Source organism: Podarcis muralis, chromosome 16 (assembly GCF_964188315.1).
Source record: "Podarcis muralis chromosome 16, rPodMur119.hap1.1, whole genome shotgun sequence".
Lineage (NCBI taxonomy): Eukaryota > Metazoa > Chordata > Lepidosauria > Squamata > Lacertidae > Podarcis > Podarcis muralis.
The window spans coordinates 24,487,871-24,511,813 of NC_135670.1; the positions used below are offsets into that span (position 1 = coordinate 24,487,871).

The 23,943-nt window shown below is 51.8% G+C and overlaps 2 protein-coding genes across 8 annotated transcripts in view; one reads left to right on the forward strand and one right to left on the reverse strand.

Annotated features, from left to right (window-relative positions):
- The window catches only part of SMTN (smoothelin), an 85,494-nt gene extending 70,776 nt beyond the window's left edge, over positions 1–14,718 (forward strand). For 5 of the 7 annotated variants that reach the window (XM_028709064.2, XM_077920392.1, XM_077920396.1 and 2 more), the window contains 4 exons: positions 1,552–1,722; positions 2,223–2,346; positions 3,518–3,669; positions 12,353–14,718. In XM_028709064.2, coding sequence (XP_028564897.2) covers positions 1,552–1,722; positions 2,223–2,346; positions 3,518–3,669; positions 12,353–12,503 — 598 coding nt within the window. In that variant the 3' untranslated portion in view covers positions 12,504–14,718. Of the gene's footprint in view, positions 1–1,551; positions 1,723–2,222; positions 2,347–3,517; positions 3,670–7,938; positions 8,106–12,352 lie in introns of all 7 variants that reach the window. The other 2 variants (XM_077920393.1, XM_077920395.1) reach the window with 1 other exon arrangement.
- A 908-nt stretch (positions 14,719–15,626) lies between these two features.
- Positions 15,627–23,383, reverse strand: SELENOM (selenoprotein M). Its single transcript, XM_028710596.2, has 5 exons — positions 23,103–23,383; positions 20,099–20,134; positions 19,598–19,632; positions 18,333–18,411; positions 15,627–16,994 (listed from the first exon to the last, which is right to left on the reverse strand). Exons 1-5 carry the CDS (start codon positions 23,220–23,222, stop codon positions 16,797–16,799), a joined length of 468 nt encoding a protein of 155 aa, XP_028566429.2. The 5' UTR covers positions 23,223–23,383; the 3' UTR covers positions 15,627–16,796.
- Positions 23,384–23,943: the final 560 nt, after the last annotated feature.

Here is a 23,943-nt window from a genome sequence, read left to right on the forward strand (position 1 = left end):
TATTGTCAATGGATCAAACCCAGTCAACGCAATGCGTTCATCATGGACACAAATGGCTTGCTTCATTTTTCATAATTCCTCATAGCAATCCCACCTGACCCCCACACTCTGGATATTTGCACCCCTACACAGGGTCATCTAGTCCAACCCCTTACCACGCAGGGATCGCGGGATGCGAGGCATGTGCCGGAGGACGGCCACGACTCTTGCCTCTTGCTTGCTCCATGGCAGCCATCTTCCATGTTTTCTTTCCGCAGCTGAGGTTTAGCTGCTAAGCCCAGGGGCAGAGAACCTTTTTCAGGCAGAGGGCTGGATTTGCTTCTGGGGCCCACAGGCCAGGGCACAGCGGTGAAAGTGGGAGGAGCAATGGATTTTTAGATGCTACCTTTTGTGTAGTTTGTTAGGTTCTACATATGCTTGTGCGTCCCTTGCTGTCTTCATCCAGGCAACCAAAAGGCGTTCCTGGGAGTTCTAGTCCAAAACAGCCCCACTGGCTGAGACTGATGGGAGTTGTAGTCAAATATGGCTGTGCTGGCTGGGGGCTGGTGGGAATCGTAGTCCAATATGGCCATGCCGGCTGAGGGCTGATGGGAATTGTTGTTCAAAACAGCCCTGATGGGAGTTCACATCCAAAATGGGGACAGGTGTTCTTCAACACCGTGTGTTGGGCATCCGCTGGTGGGGGTCACCCTAGCAAAAGACCCACTGACGAAAGCCCCCTGGCTCTGCTATAACAACAACAGCAACAACAACAACAAATTATTTATACCCCGCCCAACTGGTTGGGTTTCCCCAGCCACTCTGGGTGGCTCCCAACAGAATATTAATAATAATTTTTAAAAGCGAAAAGACGTCAAAAATTAAAAGCATACCTATACAGGGCTGGCTTCAGGTGTCTTCTAAAAGTCAGATACAGTGGTACCTTGGGTTACATACGCTTCAGGTTACAGACTCCGCTAACCCAGAAATAGTACCTCGGCTCAGAAATCGTGCTCCGGCGGCACAGCAGCAGCAGGAGGCCCCATTAGCTAAAGTGGTGCTTCAGGTTAAGAACAGTTTCAGGTTAAGAACGGACCTCCGGAACGAATTAAGTACTTAACCCGAGGTACCACTGTAGTTGTTTATTTCCTTGACATCTGATGGGAGGGCGTTCCACAGGGCGGGTGCCACTACTGAGAAGGCCCTCTGCCTGGTTCCCTGCAACCTCGCAGGGAGGGAACCGCCAGAAGGTCCTCAGAGCTGGACCTCAGTGTCCAGGCTGAATGATGGGGGTGGGGACACTCCTTCAGGTATACTGGGCCGAGGCCATCTAGGGCTTTACAGGTCAGCACCAACACTTTGAACTGTGCTCAGAAATGTACTGGGAGCCAATGTAGATCTTTCAGGACTGGCGTTATATGGTCTTGGTGGCCACTCCCAGTCACAGTAAGGCCGCCCTAGGGTCATAAGACTTGCAGAGGGAAGCGGGGAACCAGCGAGAAGCCAGCGTTGACCTCCTAGTCTCCTTCAAAGCCCCTGTTGCCCTTTCTCACCTTTGTCCCTTTCTGGCAGCATCTTCGAGCGAGAGGACGAGACCTCTGGGCGTGCTGGCAGCCTGGCTGCCCTGGAACGTCGCCAGGCTGAGAAGAAGAAGGAGCTCATGAAGGCCCAGAGCCTGCCCAAGACGTCGGCTTCGCAAGCCCGGAAGGCCATGATCGAGAAGCTGGAGAAGGAGAGCGGCAGGTGAGGAGCCCTGCCGTGTTCGGATGAGGTGTGGGTGGCTGGCGCAGAAGTCCTGGGGTGGGTGGCAGTGCTCGGCTTTAGGGAAGGTGGCAGGCAGTCGCCTGTGTTCCTTTGCAGATGTACCGTATTTTTCGCTGTATAAGACGCACTTTTTCCCTCCTGAAAAATAAGGGAAATTTGTGTGCGTCTTAGGGAGTGAAGCCAGAACAGGGAGAGGGAGCGCTGTGCCTTCATCCCGCTGCCCTGTGGAGGCTTTGTGGGCTATCCCAGAAGCCAGATCCCTCTTGCTGTTCTGGCTTCTGGGATTCAGAATATTTTTTTTCTTGTTTTCCTCCTCCAAAAAGTAGGAAAAGTCTTATCGTCTGGTGAGTCTTATAGAGCGGAAAATACAGTATTCCAAGCAAGCCCCCCACGATCGGAGGCCGTTTCCTTCTTCCAATGGGAGCAGCACTTTAGTTTGGGATACGGCAGCTTCTTACGCTCTCCTCTTCTCTCCGCAGCCCAGCCAACCCAGCCGTGTCCCGAGTGGCGGTCCAGCGCTCGGGCAGCTTTGGGGTCCCCAACGCCAGCAGCATCAAGCAAATGCTGTTGGATTGGTGCCGCGCTAAGACACGGGGCTACGAGGTGAGTGAACCCCCGGCGGGCCTGTTCCCACTTTCCTTTTTTAAAAATAATAATTTTTATTTGGTTTTACAAATTTAAAGTTATAATCCTACCACGACAGATCCACAGTTAAGATTCCTCTGAATCTCTGGACTTCTCATCTTCCCTCCACAGGTTCTGTTGTTACCCCTTTTCTACTGCATGTTTATTCAATAGTCCATTTTTTAAAATAACCCCATTATGTCCATAGTTCTCGTTACGTTACAAGTGTTATTGCAATCCCGCTAGTGTTTTCAACTGCTAACAGTGGTCTTCTAGGTAAATTATAATTTCCCCCCATTCCTTATTAAAGTTTTGGTCTCCCTGGTTTCTGAGCTTTCCGGTCAGTTTTGCCATTTCGGCCGAGACCAACAACTTAGTTTGCCATTCGCCTGTGCCCACTTCCCTGCCCCTTTCTGCCCGGGCTTCCCCAGATTGAGAGATCGCCTTATCCCACATACCCCATTCAACAGCTTCAATCAGCGGAACTGGCCCTCTTTCAGAGGCCACATAATACCTGCTCTGCAGTTGTAAGAACTTGGATCTTTCTGTGTTGCAGCGCCTACACTTTGGAACTCCCTGCTAATTGATATCAGGCAGATGGCTTTTCTGTACTTTTTTCAGAGCCTGCTAAAAATATTCTGTTAGACAAGCCTAAAGCAGTTTATGTGAGTTTTCATCTCTTTTTTAGTTTATAGTTGTATTACACACACACAAAATTTTTTATTAAATTTTCTAAATTACATTTCAAAATATTCATTTAAATAACCTTAGATTAATTACTTCCCTTCTTCTATTTCCATGGTCCGTTTTACATACCATACATTCCTGCATCTTTTACATGAACTAAACCATTCAGTAATCCATTGTTACATCCATCAAAACCGATTTACACTGTTGAATTCAACTTAACCAGCGTTTTTAAATGAACACAATTTTCAGCCATATATTCAGTAAACATTTCTCAGTCTTCTTTAAACGTGCATTCTTCTTGTTCTCTTTTTGAAATTTTTAAGTTAGTGTGGCTTGTTCTTCTTACTGCTAACATTATCTCTCTCTATTTTTGGCAAACCCCCGCTTTGACGTTTTTTGATCAAATTCTTTAAAAAAATAAAACAAAATTTTCAAATTTTGTTTTTATTTTACTCGACAGCACGTCGACATCCAGAACTTTTCCTCCAGCTGGAGCGACGGCATGGCCTTCTGCGCCCTCGTCCACAACTTCTTCCCAGAGGCCTTCGATTATGCCCAGCTTTCACCGCAGGACCGGCGGCGCAACTTCGAGATGGCTTTCTCGGCGGCTGAGTATGTACCCCTTAGCTGCTCCTGCCCCCCACCGGGCGTGGGAGAGAAGCGCGGGTGCAGGGCTTGTTTTTCCTTCAAGAGGTCTAGCGCCTTTTCCAGGTTATTGGCATACCTGTGCTCTCTCTCTCTCTTTCTCTGCCTAACGCAGCCTTGGCCAGTCTGGTGCTCTCTATGGGCTTTGTGCTACAGCTGTGAGGGGAGCTAGAAGTCCAAAAGAGCCATTATAGCAGGGGATGATGGGAGTTGTAGTCCAAACCGTCTGTGCTGGCTGAGGCCGATGGGAGTTGTAGTCCAAAATGGCTGTACTGGCAGGGGATGATGGGAGTTGTAGCATCTAAAGCAATCTAGAGGGCACCATAGTGAGGAAGGCTGGCTTAACTATCCTGTGGCAATGAGTTAACCAGGGCTGTGGCTGTTTCCTGCTCAGTTGCGCACAAACCTGTGCTGCTTCCGGCTGGGAGGTTCTCAACCAGAAAATGTCTCACTGGGCGGACGACTTGGGGGGTGGAGGAGACCTCCCAGTAAAACCTCAAGGTGGGGAATAAGGCCTGCTTCTCATCCCCTGTTCTTCTTCCTAAGCTGTGTTGTCTAGACAGAAAGCAGCGCTCCCTGTATGCAGACACCAGCCTTTCCCTACCTCCAGGTGTTGCTAGACCACAAACCTCTGACCATTAGCCCACGCTGTCTGTCCAACACAATCCGGAGGGCACCAGGTTGGAGAAGGCTGGTGTCATGTAGCAGGGCCTCATCAAAAGGAAGAAAGACCTGGGCTTGGGAAAAGCAAAATATGATTATTATTTTTTTGCAGGCTTCTGGAATGCTTACAGTTTATTTCATTTTTGCTAGTCCTGGGGAAGGGAGAGGACACAAATTCTTCTCAGCCATCCCTCTCTGACTTCTAGGGTGTCTCGGCTGTCCACTGGGAAAATCAAAGCGTGCTTTTCAACCATGAGGTCTAGAAACATGCTCGTTCTGCCTTTTTTTTTTAATGCAAGATTGGGGTTCTTAGGAAGATTGAAGCCCCAGTTGTACCTTTGGTGGTTACCTGCAGAATCACAACAAACACACAGCTCTGGCAAAGGGCATCTCTTGAGGCGTGTAAGGGCACAGGTGGCTGTTTGTTTAATATTCATTTATCTTATTGCATTCGTCACCCCCCTTTCTTCCTCCGAGGAGCTCAGAGGCGGCACATATGGTCTTCCCTCCCTCCTCCTTTTAATCCCCACAACAACCTTTTAAGGTAGGCTTAGTTTTGAAAGAAGTGACTGGCAGCCAGGGTCACGTCCGGTGAGCTTCATGTGACCAAGGAGAGATTCGAACCCTGGTCTCCCAGGTCTTAGTCCGACACACTAACTCAGTGGTTCCCAAACTTTTTCAGACTTGGTTCCATAAATTCATCCCCCATGCCCCCTACCTTAGAAAAAGCATTCAGAACGACAGCTTGTATGACCCGCTCAGGAACAGAATAAGAGTTTCGAAACAGTAACGGTTAATCACACACTTACTCAAAATCCAATTAAAACTATTTGGTTTAATTAATCCAGCAAAACTGGTGGGCTTGGACCAGAGACTCCAACTTTTCAAAGTCTGATTTACACCTCCAGTGTGCCCCTGCTTCCCCTTGCTTCTTATCCCCCCCCCCCCCCCGGTTAATCCTTCTGCCTCCCACCAGGGGGGCAGTACTGCCCACTTTGGGAGGACTGCTGTGACCACTATACCTCACTGTGCTCTTGCACTACCCAAGCCAGCTAACCGTTCATGGCGGGGCCTCACAAGCGTGCTGGGATTTTGCCCCGTAACCTGCAGACAGACCTTTTCCAGCTCTGGCTCAATTCGTGCTGCTTTCTCACGCACAAGGTAGGAAGGGAAGGGGGCACAGCTATTTACGCAGAGCGCAGGAGCTCTTCCACACCAGAAGGCGTTCTGGTTCCTCTGGAAAATTTGGGATTTGGCGGTGGCGCACGTGGGACACTGTGAGCTGGTGTGGAGGAGTGGGAGAGTGCCTGTACCTCTTTGCAAGGTCTTTCTTGTAGTGTTGTGCGCTGTTGCAGCTTGGGGTTGCGTGGTGAGAGCGACTTCGGGGCTGCGGACGCCCTCGGGGCCTGGCTGGGCACGCCGCTGCCGCTTTTTGAGCCTGGACACCCCTGGGTGCTGTGCCTGGAACGGGTCTGAGCAGAAAGACAAGGAAGGGAGTTCTCTGTCTCGCTTTCTTGTCTCTTATTTCTCCTCCCGTGGGCTGCTTGTCCCCTTCCCAGCCGGAGGTGGACAGCAGGCCTCTCCAGAGCAGCATTGAGCAACTGCTTCTCCTGCCTCTCCACATGCAAATTTAGAGAGCCAGGCCACTTGCAAGATTTGGCCCTCTGGAGAGGTTTGGGCTGATCCTGCAGACCACAGCACCCAGGAAAGTCAGGACTGCTCGCCCACATTTGCAGGTCTCAGGATAAGGGTTTTTGAACATGCCTCGCCCTAAAAATACAGAACCACCACAACAAAATAATGCTGCATTTTAGCACTTTTTTTGAACCCTTTTTCCACCCAAGGGCTGCAGTCCCTGGTGGGCGACGCCGATCTAAAGTGTGCAGAGCAAGCAATGCAATTTTTAGCTTTTTACAGTACAGTGGTATCTTGGTTCTCAAACTTAATCCGTTCCGGAAGTCCCTTCCAAAACGAAAGCGCGCTTTCCCATAGAAAGTAATTCAAAACAGATTAATCCGTTCCAGACTTTTTAAAAACAACCCCTAAAACAGCAATTCAACATCAATTTTACTATCTTAACGAGACCATTGATCCATAAAATGAAAGCAATAACCAATGTACTGCAGTCACACAATCCATAAGTAGCTAAACTGGGTTCCACACAATCACAAAAACAAAACAAAAAGAGCCGCAAAAACCAAAAGGCAAAATAAATAGCAAAATCTGACAGACCTCAGCGTAACACTCAAAAGGGAAATGTGGCACTCAAAACGGAGCATGTTCGACTTCCGAAAAAAGTTTGCAAACCAGAACACTTCCAGATTTTCAGTGTTTGGGTTCCAAGTTGTTTGAATACCAGGCATTTGAGAACCAACGCACCACTGTAGACTGGTTTCCACACTAGCTTCCTGTGTGAAAGCAAGGGGCATGATCTGCATTCAAGGCCAAGCCCCAGCCAGGCAAAAACCACTCAGGGTGTGGCCTGCAGAGATTTCCGAGGGTCAAACTGAGGGCCTCCATTTTCCCCGCTCCTGAATTGCTTCGTTGCTGCCTCCTTTACTAGCGGACCTGAGGGTGATCACTTTTTTAAAGGACATTCTCACGAGTGCCAGAGCCCTGCTGCAGGAGCCCAGTAGTCTGCACAATGACTCCTAGTTGCTCATTCTGTTGATGTCCCAGGCTGGCGGGACGATGAGTTTCCTCTTCTCTGAGCCAGGTCTCCCCCTTGCGGGCCTAATGCAGTGTCCTGGCCCAAGAGGAGGGGAAGTGGTGTTTGCCTGCGAAGGGTTTCTCCTGCCAGAGACCCCCACTTGCCTCTTCCTCGCTCCCCTCTCCTCTCCGTGGACCACGAGAGCGACCGACCCCCTCCTTCCACGATCTGGACCAGAGGTGCTTTCCTGGGCTGCTTTCGCTTTCCCTCCTGTGTCGCTGTCGTCCTGTGCCCGCCCCCCTCTACCAGCTTCAGGCACCCCGGCTGTGCCGCAGCGCTGTTGCAAGGCTGGGGTACAATGGGATGAGGCAGCGGGGTGCTTTCCGGCCCCCCTCATCCGCTCTCTCTATATGCGTCCATATAGAAGGAAGGCCCCACCTTGGAATAGGCACCAGAGCACAGCACCTTTCTTACCAACCCAACCCGCCCCCTCCATCTCCTTTTCTCCCCCCCAACCCCTTTTCGTCTGTCGAACTGTCCTTGCTGTCGAGATCCGGGTTCGAGTTCCCCACACCTGCTCGTGGCACCTGCCCCCGACAACAGCACTTCTGGCCCTTCCTATCCCACCCCCCCATATAAGGAATGACTCCCAGGCGCACGTGTGCAATGGACCCCTCCTCCTTCCACCCCCGTTTGCATTGCACGCCAGAGAGACACCCCCCAAAAGCATGTATGTAAGTTTGACGCACACACACACAAAGGAATGTGAAATGGATTTATGTATTTCTTCTGTTTTTTCCCTTCTGTCTCTCTTCTTTTTCCTCTCCGTCCCTCCCTGCCCCCTTTCCAAATCTGTCCGGGCTGTGATCACTGGCTTCTCCCTCCCCTTTCCTGGCACCCCACCACCCTGCCCCACCACCCAGGACGCACGCGGAGTGCCCCCAGTTACTGGATGTGGAGGACATGGTCCGGATGAGGGAGCCCGATTGGAAGTGCGTTTACACGTACATCCAGGAGTTCTACCGGTGCCTGGTTCAGAAGGGGCTGGTTAAAACCAAAAAGTCCTAACCTTCCTACCCACGGAGCAATGGTGAGAATCTCCTCCTCCTTCTTGATTTATTGGGGGGGGGGGCGGAGGGGTGAGGGGGGGAGGTACGTGTCTCTGCATGTGTGCATTGTGGTTGCAAAACGTTTCCACGCTGGGAGGCAGGGAAATTCGGAGGGTGGGAGAGGCAGATGGTAGTTCCATGGTAGTTCCTTCAGAAACTACCTTGCTTGGGTAGTACGTGGGCTATTTACTTACTTACTTACTTACTTACTTACTTACTTACTTACTTACCGCCCTATACCCGGGGGTCTCACAGAATAAAATGAAGATACAAAACCACAATACAGTCATACCTCGGGTTACAGCCACTTCAGTTTGCGTTTTTTCGGGTTACACACCCGCCAAAACCTGGAAGTACATGAACGAGTTACTTCTGGGTTTTGGCAGTCGCGCATGCGCAGAAGCACTAAATTGCACTTTTGCGCATGCGCAGAATCGCAACCCGCGTGTGCGCAGATGTGACGCTGCGGGTTGCGAACGTTGCAGGTTGTGAATGTGCATCCCGCACAGGTCACGTTTGCAACCTGAGCGACCACTTGTATACATAATGAAAATCAAAACAACAACCCAATAGCCCCTCAACCCCAATAGCCCCTTTGAAGGTGACTCGGAAACCATAATGTGGCAGCGAGACTGGTGATTGGGAGTGGCCGCTCAGGCCGTATAACACCAGTCCTAAAGGATCTACATTGGCTCCCAGTATGTTTCCGAACACAATTCAAAGTGTTGGTGCTGACCTTTAGAGCCCTAAATGGACTCGGCCCAGTAAACATGAAGGAGCATCTTCACCCCCGTTGTTCAGTGGAGGCACTGAGGTCCAGCTCTGAGGGCCTTCTGGCGGTTCCCTCCCTGCGAGAAGCAAGGTTACAGGGAACCAGGCAGAGGACCTTCTTGGTAGTGACGCCCGCCCTGTGGAACGCCCTCCCATCAGATGTCAAGGAGATAAACAGCTATGCAACCTTTAAAGGGCATTTGAATGCAGCCCTGAAGGGAAGTTTTTAAATGTATTTTTGTGTTTTATATATGTCAGAAGCTGCCCAGGGTGGCTGGGGCAGTTAGATGGGCCGAGTGCACATAAAAGGGTGAGGAAGAGGATTGGTTCTGTTGCGATATCACATTAAAAACCCCATTTTAAGACAATTGCACTGGTGGCTGTTTTGTTTCTGGGCCCAATTCAAGGCACTCACATTCGTGTTCAAGGCCTTGAATGACACAGGCCTCAAATACCTGAAAGGCTACCTCCTTGGGTGCTGGGATCGGCAGGCAGGGCACCTCTTGATAGTTCCTCAGCCCTCGGTGTTGGTGGTGACAGCCCAGGAGAGGGCCTTCTCTGTGGTGGCCCCAAAGTTGTGGAATTCCCTCCCCACTGCAATGCGTCTGGCACCTTCCCTGTGACTTCCCTCTTTACCCTTAAGATGTCTTGTTTTTGAGACCCACCCTAGGGCCTGTTTTTAATTCTGGGAGACCTGCTGGCGAAGGACGGGTTATTATCAATACATTTATCAATAAGAAAAAAATATCCAGCCTGCTCTTCGTAGTGGGCCGATTGGTGTTGAGAGGATCTGCCATTGTACAACGGTGCTAAACTGGATATATTTCATCTCGCCACCCTGGCACAGTTTATTATTGATGGACTGGTTGCATTTAAGCATTACCTTTCCTGCCCCCTCACAAGGAGCTGAAGGTGCCATGTTTATCTTTCCTTTCCGCATCTCATAGAATCATAGAATTGTGGCGTTGGAAGGGAACTCCAAGGGCCATCTAGTCCAACCCCTGCAATGCAGGAATCTCAGCTAAAGCATCCATGACAGAGGTTCACCCGACCTCCGCTTCAGAACCTCCAAGGAAGAATCCACAACGTTATTCCACCTTTTTCTCCAAGGAGCTCAAGGGGGCAGACACCCTCCTTGTTTAACCCCCACAACACCCCTGTGAGGGAGGTCAGGCCAAGAGGCAATGACTGGCCTAGTGTCACACCTGGCGAACTTTGTGGGGGGATTTGAACCTTGGTCTCCCGGATTCCAGCCTAATGCTCTAACCACTACACTACACTGGCTCCCGATATTATTCCTTGTTCCCAGTGTTACTAGCTCTTCCATGTTGTGTTTTTAGATTGCTTTAGCCCACAATGGGAGCTCACGGTCAAGGCTGGGGAAGAAATCGAATACCAATCGTAAAAATAAATTTTTAAACTCTCACTTTTGCGGGAGGGGCAGTTAATTTTTGACAACTGCCAGGTAACGGTGGCGACAGTGCCTGCCTTTCCCAGAATCCCTTGCTTCCGCAGGCCGGGGTGCAGAGAAAGAGAGACGGACAGGTGATGGAGATGGTTTCTTCTTATTTCCTCCTTCTTTTGGAGGGGGGTGGGTTTTTATTTTTATTTATTTTGCCCCGGCCATATATGTCTCGGAGGAGCTAGAGAGCCTTGGAAAAAGTGACTCAGGCACTCCTTGTTAATATCTTTGCCTCCCTAGAGCCTCGTTCTCCCGGGACACTGGGTACAACAGCCCATCACACAGGCTAAACAAAGGCTTTATAAGGGCACACTGGCTCGCTCAGGAGATTTTCCATCGCCTGAGAGGAGGGAGCCCGTTAAACCTCGCGGTTACCTCCCTGCACACCCCCACCCCACCCCCTCTGCACATGCTTGACCCCGAGGCTGAGGACTGGGGAGGCCGGGCGGGAAACCAGCCCAAAGCTCATGCAAAGACCACTAGCCGAAAGGGGTTCAGGGTCTTAACATTAAAGGTGGGCATTAAGAGCGTAAGTGGAAACGTGTCGGATCAGGCCCAGGGCCCAACTGTCCTCACACTGGCCAAACCAGCTGTTTCACAGGCGCAAACTGTTCTTGGAGCATCAATATAGGGGTGGGCAGCCTTATGATCCCCTGCACTAAAAGATGTTTTGCAAAGTTATAAACACCAGGCGGCTGCTCACGCTTTCAAAACGAGACGCTAGCAACCCTCTCAAGTCTTGTTCTGGCTAGACTCCTGAAGGGGCAACTTTTCTCTTTTCAGGATCAAAGGTTTCCTTGCCGTTTGCAATACCCAATGGCTCCTTTGACCTCCCCAGGTTATCTCTAGGGTGGGGGCTCTGCAGTCTCCCCACCCGTGCAAAGGCTGTTCTTGCAGAAATGAATAGCGGTGGAAAAACCTGTGTAGTTACTTCTTAGGATTTGCACCCAAGCCCCGAGGGGCGGGGATAAGTGCTGGTAGTTGTTGTTGCCAACCTGCACTACAACGTGGGTTAGTTTATGGGGGTGGGTGGAAGAATCAGTCTAAACCACTGAGCCTCTTGGGCTCGCTGAACAGAAGGTTGGCGGTTCGAATCACCACGACAGGGTGAGCTCCCGTTGCTCTGTCCCAGCTCTTGCCAACCTAGCAGTTCGAAAGCACGTCAAAGTGCAAGTAGATAAATAGGTACCACTCCGGCGGGAAGGTAAACGGCGTTTCCGTGTGCTCTGGCTTCCGTCACTGTGTCCCGTTGTGCCAGAAGTGGTTTGGTCATGCTCAGTGGTGGAGGAAGCTGCGAGGGCACATGGATAGGCAGGGCGAGGGCCTCTAGGGTCTGCCTGCCTCCTCCCACTCAGCCACCCTACAGCTGTGGGGGGAGGCAGCAGGTGGACCATTTGGGCAGCGTGGAGCCTGCGGGTGCCCAAGCCACCACATCTCTCCCAAGAGAGACACATGGCTCGGGCGCGCTGCAGGCCCTGAGGTGAGTGCTGCCCAGCATTTTGTCACCCGCCCTCAGTGTTGACACCCAGAGCAGGCTGCACCTACCGCACCCCCCAGTGTGGTGTAGTGGTTAAGAGTGGTGGACTCATAATCTGGTGAACTGGGTTTGCTTCCCCGCTCCTCCACATGCAGCTGCTGGGTGACCTTGGGCCAGTCACACTTCTTTGAAGTGTCTCAGCCTCACTCACCTCACAGAGTGTTTGTTGTGGGGGAGGAAGGGAAAGGAGATTGTTAGCTGCTTTGAGACTCCTTCAGGTAGTGATAAAGCGGGATATCAAATCTAAACTCCTCTTCTTCCTCCGACCCTGGTCATGATGGCCACATGATCCGGAAGCTGTCTGTGGACAAACACCGGCTCCCTCGGCCTGAAAGCGAGATGAGTGCCGCAACCCCATAGTCGCCTTTGACTGGACTTAACTGTCCAGGGGTCCTTGACCTTTTTACCTTGACCTTGACCACCTACTCTCCCCCTTTCTCTCCCCCCCCCTTTTGCAGGGTGCTTGTGGACTGCGTGCCCTTGGTGGACGTGGAAGACATGATGATCATGGGGAAACGTCCCGACGCCAAGTGCGTCTTCACCTACGTGCAGTCCCTCTACAACCACCTGCGGCGCCACGAGCTCCAGATGAGGCAGCAGCGCTTCTAGCCTTCCTCTCCCGCCCCCCTCTCCCCCCTTCCCTCCGAAACATCCAGCCTAGCCTGTCCCCCATCAACCCACCCACCCCCCCGGGTGCGGCAGCAGGGGAAAGGAGGATGTCTTCGCTTGCTCCTCTGGTCCCGATCCGTGTTCTTGCAGCCCCACCTCCTCCCCCCTGCTTTCAGAGAACTCTTACTATGGGCAGGAGCCACCCACAGCAGCAAAAAGGCAAGAGGAACCAACACCCCCCCACACACACTCCCGCTACAGCAGGCTGGGCAGTTGGCAATCCAGGCCGGTTTGGAGGGGACCGGCCGAGCTAAGACCGCTCTACGGAGAGAACCGGGACTGCCCTTCTCATCCGCACGTGCTTTTTATATTATTGTTGTCGTTGTCGTTATTTACTGTAAGTTATTCCCGTTTCCTCCTTTTTCGAAACTCCCTTTTTTTGCATCGTGCACGGCCGAGCAGCATTACGGGCAGAGACCTGTGCAGGTGTGATTGACTGACCACGCGTCTTGTCTGTACCTTTGAACGGCTAAATGCTGGAGCGTGCTAAAGGGGGGGGGGTGCGTTGTCGTCTGTGTGTGCAGATCTTAACTCGTCCCTGCTTCCCACCTCCCCCAAATCCTTGAACTGCAATGATCGTTGCAAGTGCAGAGCCTGCTCAGCAGGTTATAGGTGCCCCCCCCCCGACACCAGGTGTTAGGAACGTAGATAGCTACCTTCTGTCAAGCCAAACCGCTGGTCCTTTCTATCTTAATATTGGCAACCATGACTTGCGAGTGGCTTTCTAGGCTTTCAGGAGACATTTGCAGCCCTAGCTGGAGATGCTGCCGGGACTTAAACCTGGGACCTTCTGCATGCCAAGCAGATGTTCTGCCATAAAGCTAAATGCAGCTTTTTCCTATACTGCTTCTGTTGATCCATCTAGCTCAGTATTGTCTACACTGACTGGCAGTGGCTCTCTAGGATTTTTAATAGGGAGACTCCCCCAGCCCTAGCTGGAGGTGCTGCCGGGACTTGAACCTGGGACCTTCTGCATGCCAAGCAGATGTCCTGCCATAAAGCTGAATGCAGCCTTTTCCTATACTGCTTCTGACTGTTGATCCATCTAGCTCAGTATTGTCTACACTGACTGGCAGTGGCTCTCTAGGGTTTTTGATAGGGAGGCTCTCCCCCAGCCCTGCCTGGGGGTTGAACCTGGGACATTCTGCATGCAAAGCAGATTCTCTACCGCTGAGCTATGGCAGAGGGCCTCTTCCTTCAACACCTTTGAGGCAGAGGTCTTGCACTTTCCTCGTGCCTCCCTCCCCACATTTCCAGAAGAGGAACCCAATTATAAATGTAGTGCACAGGCCCCACTGGGCTGGGACTGCGCCTCTTCTGGATTGAACCCTGCTGGCACCAGTGGGTAGGAGAAGCAAGGCTTTTTTTCAGATGGCAAATAGCTTCTTTCCTGGCCAAGAAAGGGTGAAAGCTGGACGAGGGATAGGAGGAGACCTCAGGGCCACCCCTGAATCCTGACCGAAACGCCTCCTGAAATCAGCTCATTTAGAAAAGTGCAGTTTTTGAAGTTGTGGGGTAACTGGACAGAGATGTGGGGTTTTCTTTGCTGCTTGGGGTAGAGAGGACAGGTTTTTTTTTAGAGAAACAAACTGTGTTCCCTGTCTGGATGGTGGTGGTGAAGGGCACACTCTGCACCAGCTCAGAAGCTCCCTTGCAAGCACAGGGAATGCCAGTTCCCATCTCTTGGCCACCAAGTTTGCTGAAATCAAGTATTGCCCATCCATGTGCCCTATGTATTCACCCATGGCTCTGCCAGCCCAGGAGCGATTGTGGTAACCTCTGGGTGCTTAGACATGGCAGGAAAGGGGGGAAACCATGTGGGTTTCACTGGTGTGGCCTCTCTGTATGGAACAGCTCTCCTGCCTGCGCACCATCGAGCAATGTCCACTCTGTTCCTGGAATTCCCCAGCGCATCAGCCTTCAGCCCTTTGCACAAGTCTCCTTTCCTTTTGAGGGCCTGATTAATACGGGAAGGTTGGGGCAGATGAGCCAGCTGAGACCGACTGGAGCCTGGAGCGAGGGACGGACAGCGGGATGTGCTCCTCTGACACCGCTCTCAGCACTCAGCCACGCGCCCGATTGTAACGGTTCTTGCACTAGCACAAGGATGTTTATGTAGGCACCAGCAAGACAATAAAAGTTTGGATAGACTGTTTTGATGGCCGTTTCTGCTTCGTACTGTCCTCCAACCTCCAGGGCTCGGTCCTTTTAAGGTTAGCATACACCTAGCGCAACTTGGCGCCTTCCAGTTGTTGGAGAATGCCAGCGGCAGGCTGGTGTGCAGCAGGATCTGGGTACCTCTTGAGCCACTGAGATGTTGCTGGATTCCCAGCTTCCGTCAGCCTTGGCCCAGGGGTCAGGGATTAGGGGAGTTTGTATTCCTGTCCTTGCATTTACACCCCACCTTTTCCTCCAAGGAGCTCACACGAACCATTTTATCCTCATAACAACCCTGTGAGGCGGGTTAGTAGCAGTAGCGTAGCATGGGTTGCCAACACCCGGGGCATGGAAAGCATTGTGACCCCTAAAGCAAGGACTGTGCTTCCTAACCGGTGCCTCCATGCGGTGCAGAACTGCAGAACAGCAGCTGGGCATGGGTGGGTGCATGCCCCCAGCCTGGGCGCTGCCACCACCTTGAGTCTTACCCTCCACCTGCCTCCCCCACTGGCAGGGGACACCACACGGCTGAGGGATGCAAGGACATATCTCCCAGCAACTCAACATGCTGCTCAGGTGAGGCAGGACAGAGTCTCTAGACAGCGGTTCTCAACCTGTGGGTCCCCAGATGTTGGACTACAACTCCCATCATCCCTGAGCTCTGGCCTTGCTAGCTAGGGGTGATGGGAGTTGTAGTTCAACAACATCTGGGGACCCATAGGTTGAGAAAGGCTGCAACTTCCAACTTCTTCAGCTCCCCGTGCTCTTCAAGGAAGAAAAAGGTCACCTCGCCACCTCATCACAGTGAGCTTCTGAAGGTGGGATGGGGCGAGGACCCAGGGGAAAACCTTGACCAGTTCAGTCTGGGACTTTTAATTATCCAGCAACAGAGACACAGATAGCACAGTGGATGTAAAAGACTTTACTGTTTCTAGGCACAACTGCAAGAGGGTTGTTTTTTGCAGGGTGGGTGACTGAGCTTGTGTTCCTTAGCACGCTGTGCTCCGAAACCTGATGGGACACTGACTATCCACCCTGGGCACCAAGAGCTTTCGGCCGAGGGTATCATCCTGTCTCATGCAGACGGGGCACAGCTGCAGAAAAACACGAAGGCTTGCTTATGGCCCGGAGCAAGGAACAGCGGCTAGGGAGTGTGGTCTGAACCGAAAGCAGGAGGGAAGAACCTGTGGCCCCCTCGGGATGTTGGTGGTCTCCAGCTCCCCTCAGCCAGCAAAACTAAAACTGGGGGGGGGGGGGCGAGGAATCCAGCAACACCTGGAAGGCCACAGGTTCCCGGTTGCTGAGCTATACAAAGAGGCACGGAGCCAAACTTTCCGACTGGGCTATGCATGATCGAATGAATCTAGACAGAAATGGTGCGCAGACCAAGGTGGGACTCAAGGTGATCTGGTCCAGGAGGTCTGGCTCTGTTTCCCCAGGCAGTGGGGAGAGCACACTTTCCCCCCGAATCCACACCCCAGATCACAGCTTCTTCCACACCACTTTTTACTCACGTTCCACAGACAGGGCAGTGTGTGCCCTTTACTCTAGAACAAATTAAAGAATGAAATCCAAATTTCTGCAACAAGGGGACGTTGCATTTGGTTGCATATCCTGCGAATGTGGCACATTCATTTTTTGCATATACGTATCTTGCTATTTTGGGGGGTTGAGGAGCAGACCTCCGCACTCAAGACCGCTGCAAATCTTCATAGAATTGTAGATTTGAAAGGGACCTAAAGAGTCATTTAGTGCAACCCTCTTCAGGCCTCTCAGGATATCAGCAGGCACTGCCCAGACGCTTTCAAGTACACCTTTCCAACCATGAGGTCTAGAAACTTGTGTTTTCTTTTTTCTTTTTAAAAAAAGGATTGATTCTACAGCCCAGGCCACATTCCTTGGCTCTCCTCTGGCAGGTGTGCACACACAACCCTGCATATACTAACAACATATCCTACCATGCACACCCACCGGTACAGCTATGCTTGCGGATGTATTAAAACATGAGCCACACTCTCAACCCTTGCACACACTCGCACACAAGACACCCCTGAGGTTTTTAAGAGCACAACAGATCTAGAGTTCTCCACCCGCAACCCCTTTGCTCTCCGTCACATGCTCTCCCTTGGCGCCTTCTGAACCAGGGGGCGGCCGGGCAGGTGCAAGCTGGAACTCTTTGGGAACAGGCGAATCGGGTTTCTCCTTCCGGTAGAAGCCCAGCTTCTGCACCAGCTCGTTGATTTCTTTGCGGGACATATCACTCAGTGGAATTCTCTGCAAAATAAATGCATAAGGCCTTAGGCCAAGTCAGAGTATTGGTCCACCTAGCTTAGTGCTGCTTACACGGGCTGGCAGATGCTCTGCCCCTAAGCTACACTGATGGGCAGCAGCACTCCAGGGCTTCAGACCAAAGACCTTCCCTGCCCTACCTGGAGATGCTGGTGAGAATTGAAACGGACCTTCTGCAAGCAAAGCAGATGTCCAAGCACAGAGCCACAGTCCTTCCCCTGGTCAACCAGAGACTTGCAGGTGGCAGCAACATGCTGAGACCCAGCTGGATTGGTGCCAGCATATCCAAATGCAGATGGCATTGGACCCAGGCCATAGCCAGGGGATAGCTGCCCCCCAATCAAGTAAGTAAATAAGAATACCTAACTTAAAAGTAGAAATTGCCTATGCTTACTGAGTGCTCGCAGAAAAACTGCATTGGAAAAAAAGAAATGAGAGAAGGAATAGCTGAAAAGGTTTTCAGCAAACCCAAGGAAACTTGTTTTAGTTTAGATTTTAAAAAATAAGATTAAAAAGGCATGCTCTTTATAATTTTGGAAAATAGACTCGTTAACTGCATGAAAGCTATGTTAATTTTTTTATTTAATTTCCTGGTTTTCAAAAGGCTGGAGATTTTGGCAGATTTTTCTGAACGCTTGGGTTCAAAGGGAAGTAATTTAAAATAACTTGCTGAGACGTTTCATTCCAAATCTGCTAAGACAGAGGATGTGTGTCCTGCCCCACCCCCGCCATAAATTCTGGCTACACCCATACTTGACGGACCTTTGCTCCTTTGCTGTGTGAGCAGCACATTAATTAGCCTGTTAAGCACCACAGAGCAAGATTTGCATCTTACCTGCCCATGGCTGAAATCTGGCAGATGGATTCCAGAAGAGAACCCCCCCCCCCAAAGCCTGCTGCACCCAGTCCCTCTACTTTTGAATATTCCTGGAGCTTTTAAAGTGCCATGTAACTTAATCTTGCTAGCCCAACGAAGGAGGAATTAAAAGTCCCACTCGCTGGCTTGCTGGACAACAATAAACAATCTGGCTGCGATTTACCAACCTGCTGCCCATATACTTTCAAGTATCCCTTTGATGCCATTGAAATCTCCTTGAAAAATAAGATTTAAAAAGAAACCCCCATGATTCTTAGGGAGATGGATTCTTGCCGCTGCGCTGCAACATTTTGTTGCGGGCCCTACATGTTCGATTCAGAAACACAAGCAAAACTATTCTTGCAATTGCATGTTCCGTGAAGAGCATCACCTCTACCAGTTCTGCCTGAAGCTAAGAATCCTCTAGTGGGTCACACCAGTGTGGGGAGATCAAAATTTCCTCTCACCTCCAGCTCTCTGAAGTGCGAGTTCAACAGGATGAGTTCGGGGTCTGCTCCAGCGAGGTGCTTCATGTCAAGGTTGTGGCTGGAAAAGGCAGTTAAGGAGGTAGGGTATGGGCGAAGGAAGCTGCCTAACAGTCAGAACACTGGCTCATCTAGCTCAATATTGTCTACACTGCAAGCAAGCTTCGGCGGGCGGAGTTCTGAGTCATTGAGTGCAGATACTAAGTTATTTAGATAGAGATTAAATAGAAGAGGGGCCAATAGGCACCCTTGCCTGACTCCTTTGAAGGTTTTAATAGGGTCCGTTGGGTGTCCTAGGCGGCTGCACCTGACTCTAAGGGCCATGTTTGCGTGCAGTGCCTGAATTAAGAGCAGGAGCCTTCTATCTATATTGGTACCCTGTAGTCTGTCCCAAAGTCTGGTTCTGGAGACTTGTATCAAATGCTGCTTTTAGGTCGACGAAGGCAGCGTATAGTGAGGCCTGCCCTCCTGATTTGTATTTGTCGATGAGATGTTGTAACGTTAGACAGTGATCTATCGTGGACCTTCCGGGTCTGAAGCCCGCTTGTTCTATTGCCAGGATATCTTCATTCTCTAATTGTCTTCACTGACTGGCAGCATCTCTCCAGGGGTTTCAGGCAAGGGTGAGTGAGGACACCCAAGTTCTGTTGCGTTGGCCAGCAGGTTTAGCAAATCAGCTCCCTGGTTAGACTGCCAACCTGGGGCCCTCCAGAGGCAGGGCCGTCTTACCCATAGGCGCAAAGGGTGTGGGGCCCCTTGGCGCCGGGCTCTCAGGGGCGCCAGGCTGAGAGTCCGGGGCCCGAGAATTGAGTCCAGGGAGGAGCCCGCCCATCGGTCGGAGCGCTGCGGTGTGCTCTTCTGCGGGCGACTCTGCGCCGTGAGTTCAGGGGTGACCGAGCCAGCGAGACGCTGAGGCGGCTGGCTGGCTCCGCCCTCCTGCACGCCTGGGACTGGGCAACCTGGGGGGGGGGGCACACCAGGCGGATCTTTGCACCCCGGTGCCGCATATGCTTAAGACAGCCCTGTCTAGAGGTTTTGGATTATGACCCTCGTCAGCCCCAGGCAGCATCCTAAAGAGCATCAGGCTCGGCAGTTCAGAATTTCTCAAGTTTGGGCTCCTGGGCCAGAGAGGATAAATAAATAATCTGGGGACGATGGGCTTGCTGCCTGGGGACCCTGCTAATGTCCCCCTTTTACCTCCCCCACCTCCAATGCTTAGGCCCTGCACAAACATACAAAAAGGATACTACAGAGGCAAGTCCTCATTGATGAAGGCCTTCGCCTGGGGGGGGGGGGGAATGAATGAAATGCAAATATTACACATGGAATAAGACGGCTCCCCCTGCCCCACCAGCCCAGTTTATTCTCGGAACCTACAATCAACAGGTGAGGCTTTGTTGGTGACAGGGCCTTTCTGGTGGTGGCTCCCCGGTTGTGGAATGCCCTCCCTATCATGCCCCACCAACCCCAGACTGCTTTCAGCCAGTCTCCACCTTCCCGCCTCTCTATTTTCAGTCAGTCTAGGAGGTGGCTGTGCCTGTCAGCTTCTTTCTCCTCCATCTCTGTTCCGGCAGGGGGGAGGATTGGGGGGGGGGACCTAGAATGTGTTGGGTTCCGCCTGTTGTTGGCTCTCTGGCGCCACCTACTGTTGGGCTCCCTTCCTTCTGTTTTATGAGGCGTTGCAGCACTTCTTCACCCAGGGGAAGTGGGTGATAGTTGTTGGCGAGCAGGAGCGAAGCGACACTTACCTCTGGCAGGCGGTTCAGCCGTCATCCCCCACAGCTCTTTAAAAGGGAGAAAATAGAATATGAATACACCATCAAACACAAACACACTTCCCAAGAAATCCAGACTCGATTCATGCAGTGGAAGGACGAGGAGCCTGCAGACCTCCAGGTGTTGTCCGACACCCAACTCCCAACAGCTCATCAGCCAGCCAGCATCTTCTTTATAGAACTGTAGAGTTGGAAGGGACCACAAGAGTCATCTAGTCCAACCCCCTGCAGTGCAGGAATCTTTTACCCAATGTGGGGCTCGAACCCAAAGCCCTGAGATTAAGAGTTTCCTGCTCTACCGACTGAGCTATCCCAGGTCAGGGCAACCAAAATGATAAAGGATGGAGTGATTGCCCTTTGAGGAAAGCCTGCAGCTTTGAGGGCTCTTTAGCTTAGAGAAGGGTCAGCAACCTTTTTCAGCCATGGCCAGGTCCACCATCCCTCAGACCATGTGTGGGGCCGGACTATATTTGGGGGGGGGGGGAAGAATTCCTATGCCCCACAAATAACCCAGAGATGCATTTTAAATAAAAGGACACATTCTACTCATGTAAAAACACGCTGATTCCCAGACCATCCATGGGCCAGATTGAGAAGGTGATTGGGCCGCATCTGGCCCCTGGGCCTTAGGTTGCCTACCCCTGGCTTAGAGAAAGGGCAATAAAGAGGTGACACGATAAAAGTTTATAAAAAATGTCAAGGTGTGGAGGAAGTGGACAGAGAAACCGAATGAAGCCGAAAGTTGGGAAGAGTCAGGACAGATAAAAGATAGGGCTTATTGATGGAACACGTAATTAAATCTCTGGAACAACGGCTACTAGGCATAGTGGCTGTGCTCTGCCTCCACAGTTGGAGACAGCAATGGCTGGAAACTGAAGGATGGGTGAGTGCTCTCTTCTTGTGTTGTCAACTCCCACTGTCCTTGGCCATTGACTGTGATGGTTTCTGGGTCTGATGGGGAGTTGGGAGTCCAGCTCAGTTGGTTAGAGCGTGGGGCTGGTAACGCCAGGTTCGCAGGTTCGATCCCCGTATGGGACACCAAGGGGACTAGATGCTCCTCAGGGTCCCTTCCAACTCTACAATTCCATGTTTCAGTGATGCTCTTGGAGAAACCTCTGCCAACCCAGGATACTTGTTGACAACCCCACAAAGACATTCGCCCTCTGCAGCCTTTCCCTTCCACCATGAAAAAACAGCTGTTCCCCGGCCCCTTGTTCCCTTGACAATCCTTTCCAAGGGCTTGTCAGAACCTGCTGCGGCAGGTGTGCCCAAGGCCACCTGTTAGCAGATTGAAAAACAACCCCCCACCAATGCAACCACGTCATCTTCAGGGATAAATGGGCTTTGTTAGATTCCCCTCCCACCTCTAAAATAAAATGGCTACAAGGACAGACTTGGGAATATGTGGGAATAGCACCAAATTTCTCCTTAGTCCTCTAAGCCCGTGGTTCTCAAATTGCACCCCCCCTCTGTGCCCCAGACCACCTGAAAATTGCAGAGGGTTTTAGAAGGTGACTTTCCCCTCCTGTTTCAGCAATTCTATTGCACTGTGCTAGATGCAAACTGGTGTTCAGAAGCATTAAGAACGCTAAGAAGAGCCTGCTGCAACAGGCCAGTGGCCTATCTAGACCACCTTCTCAAAGAGGCCCTCAAACCTGCAAGCTGGACCTGAGTACAAGAGCAATTCTCCCCTCCTGTGGTTTCCAGCAACTGAGATTCAATAGCATCACTGCTTCTGACTGCGGAAGCAGAGCAGAGCCATTGTGGCTATAAGCCATCAATAGCCCTCTCTCTCCTCCATGAATTTGTCTAGTCTTCCTTGAAAGCCATCCAAGTCAGTGGTCATCACTGCCTCTTGTGGCAGGGAGTCCCAGAGGTCAACCATAGTACAACAATCTGAATTCCAGCTGTAAGTGTTCTTCGCAGACGTGGTAAATTATGGTCCACAGACTTGCCTGAAACTTCAGTGGCCCACCAATGGCCTGCAGACTACACTGTGGGAAGCCCTGCTCTAAGATTCCACTAGGGTAACCCCGTACAGTGGTACCTTGGGTTAAGAACTTCATTTGTTCCAGAGGTCCGTTCTTAACCTGAAACGGTTCTTAACCTGTGGCGTGCTTTTGCTAATGGGGGCCTCCTGCTGCTGCTGCGCCGCTGGTGTGTGATTTCCATTCCTATCCTGGGGCAAATTTCTTAACCTGGAGCAACCACTTCCTGGTTAGTGGAGTTTGAAACCCGAAGCATCTGTAACCTGAAGCGTCTGTAACCCGAGGTAGCACGGTATATCCCTCTGAATGATGGTAAAATAGAAAATCCACATGCCAGGGCAGTATACCTCTGAATAGCAAAAGAACAGCTAAGACAAGACAGACATGCTTCTTGGAAGCTCTGCGCAACCTCTGTCTGACGCTAGGCTTATTAGTTGTTTGGCATGATCTGTTGCAAAGGAAATCTCACTTTTCTCTTTTTTTTATGACCCCCGCCCAATATACTGCCTTTCAACAACAGCAGCAACATTAAAAAACAACACACACGCTACATCCTTAATTCTTTCTAATGTCCCGCCCGCATTTCAAAGGCTTGCAGCGGTGACTGCCGCCTGTTCACAGAACCCCACAACAGTCCTGCGAGAGAGGCTAAGCTCCGGCTGAGAGCCAGTGCTTCTCTCAAGGCTGTCCAGCGCATTTTACGCTTCATCTGTCAAGTGGTGGGGAGACCACATTTGCTTGGGGTGGGGACTTCAATCCAGGGAGCTGGCGGGCCCCGGCGCATCAGGCCCTCTGCACATGCTCTAAGGCAGTGTTCCCCAACCTTGGGTCTCCAGCTGTTTTTGGACTACAACTCCCATCATCCCTTGCTAACAAGACCAGTGGTCAGGGATGATGGGAACTGCAGTCCGAAAACAGCTGGAGACCCAAGGTTGGGGAACACTGCTCTAAGGTACCCAGCTCCCTCCGCCCTCCAGGCTTGGCCTCACCTCCACTTTCCCTCTCGCCAGGCCCTCCAGGCGGCGCCAGTCCGGCTCGTAGCCGCGGAGCAGCCCTGATCCCGAGAGCACCACCAGCGCCACCAGCAGCACGAAGCGCGGACGTGCCATCGGGCACCTTCACTCCAGCGACGCGCGCTGCGCTCTGCGCTCTTGGCTGTGCGCTCTGCGCTCCGGACGCGGCGGCCTCCGGCTTGCTGGAGCCGCTGCCACGTCAGATCGGGCGGAGCCCCCGCGAAGGGAAGGCGGAGGAGCCTCGGCCGGCAAGCCTCGCCCCGCCGCCACCCGGCTCTCCAGGGAGGAGCATCATCTGGGCAGGGCAAGGCGGAGCTCCGGGATTAGCGGCTCTCCAAAGGAAAATGAGGATCGGCGACGGGGGCACCTCGGAGGTCCTGTGTGTCCCCTACCCGGGTGCTTGCACAGTGCTACTAGCGCTGCTTACTCTCTGCACATGCTCAGAGGCCCGATGCTTTCTTTACACCTTTGGTCTCATGATGGAGCATCCTGCACATTGAAAGCGCCTGCCGCGCACAACGAAACCACACGCCTTACCCCGAGGTTTCCTGGGAGCTGTAGTTGCCCCTTGGCAGATGACAATTCCTAGGACCCTTAACAAACTACGGCTCCCAAGATTCCTTGCGAGAGAGCCGTGCGCTTTAAATGTATGCTGGACGCGCTTTGAACGGCGTGGTGTGGATTTGGCCTTAATTCGAGACTTTAGAGTTTAACCGCTACGCCACTTTGCATCTCTCCGTTAGGAACGCAGGCAGTTGCAGACCTTCCAAGTGTCCCTATTTTCCAGGGACGTCCCTGATTTAGAGAAGCCATCCCG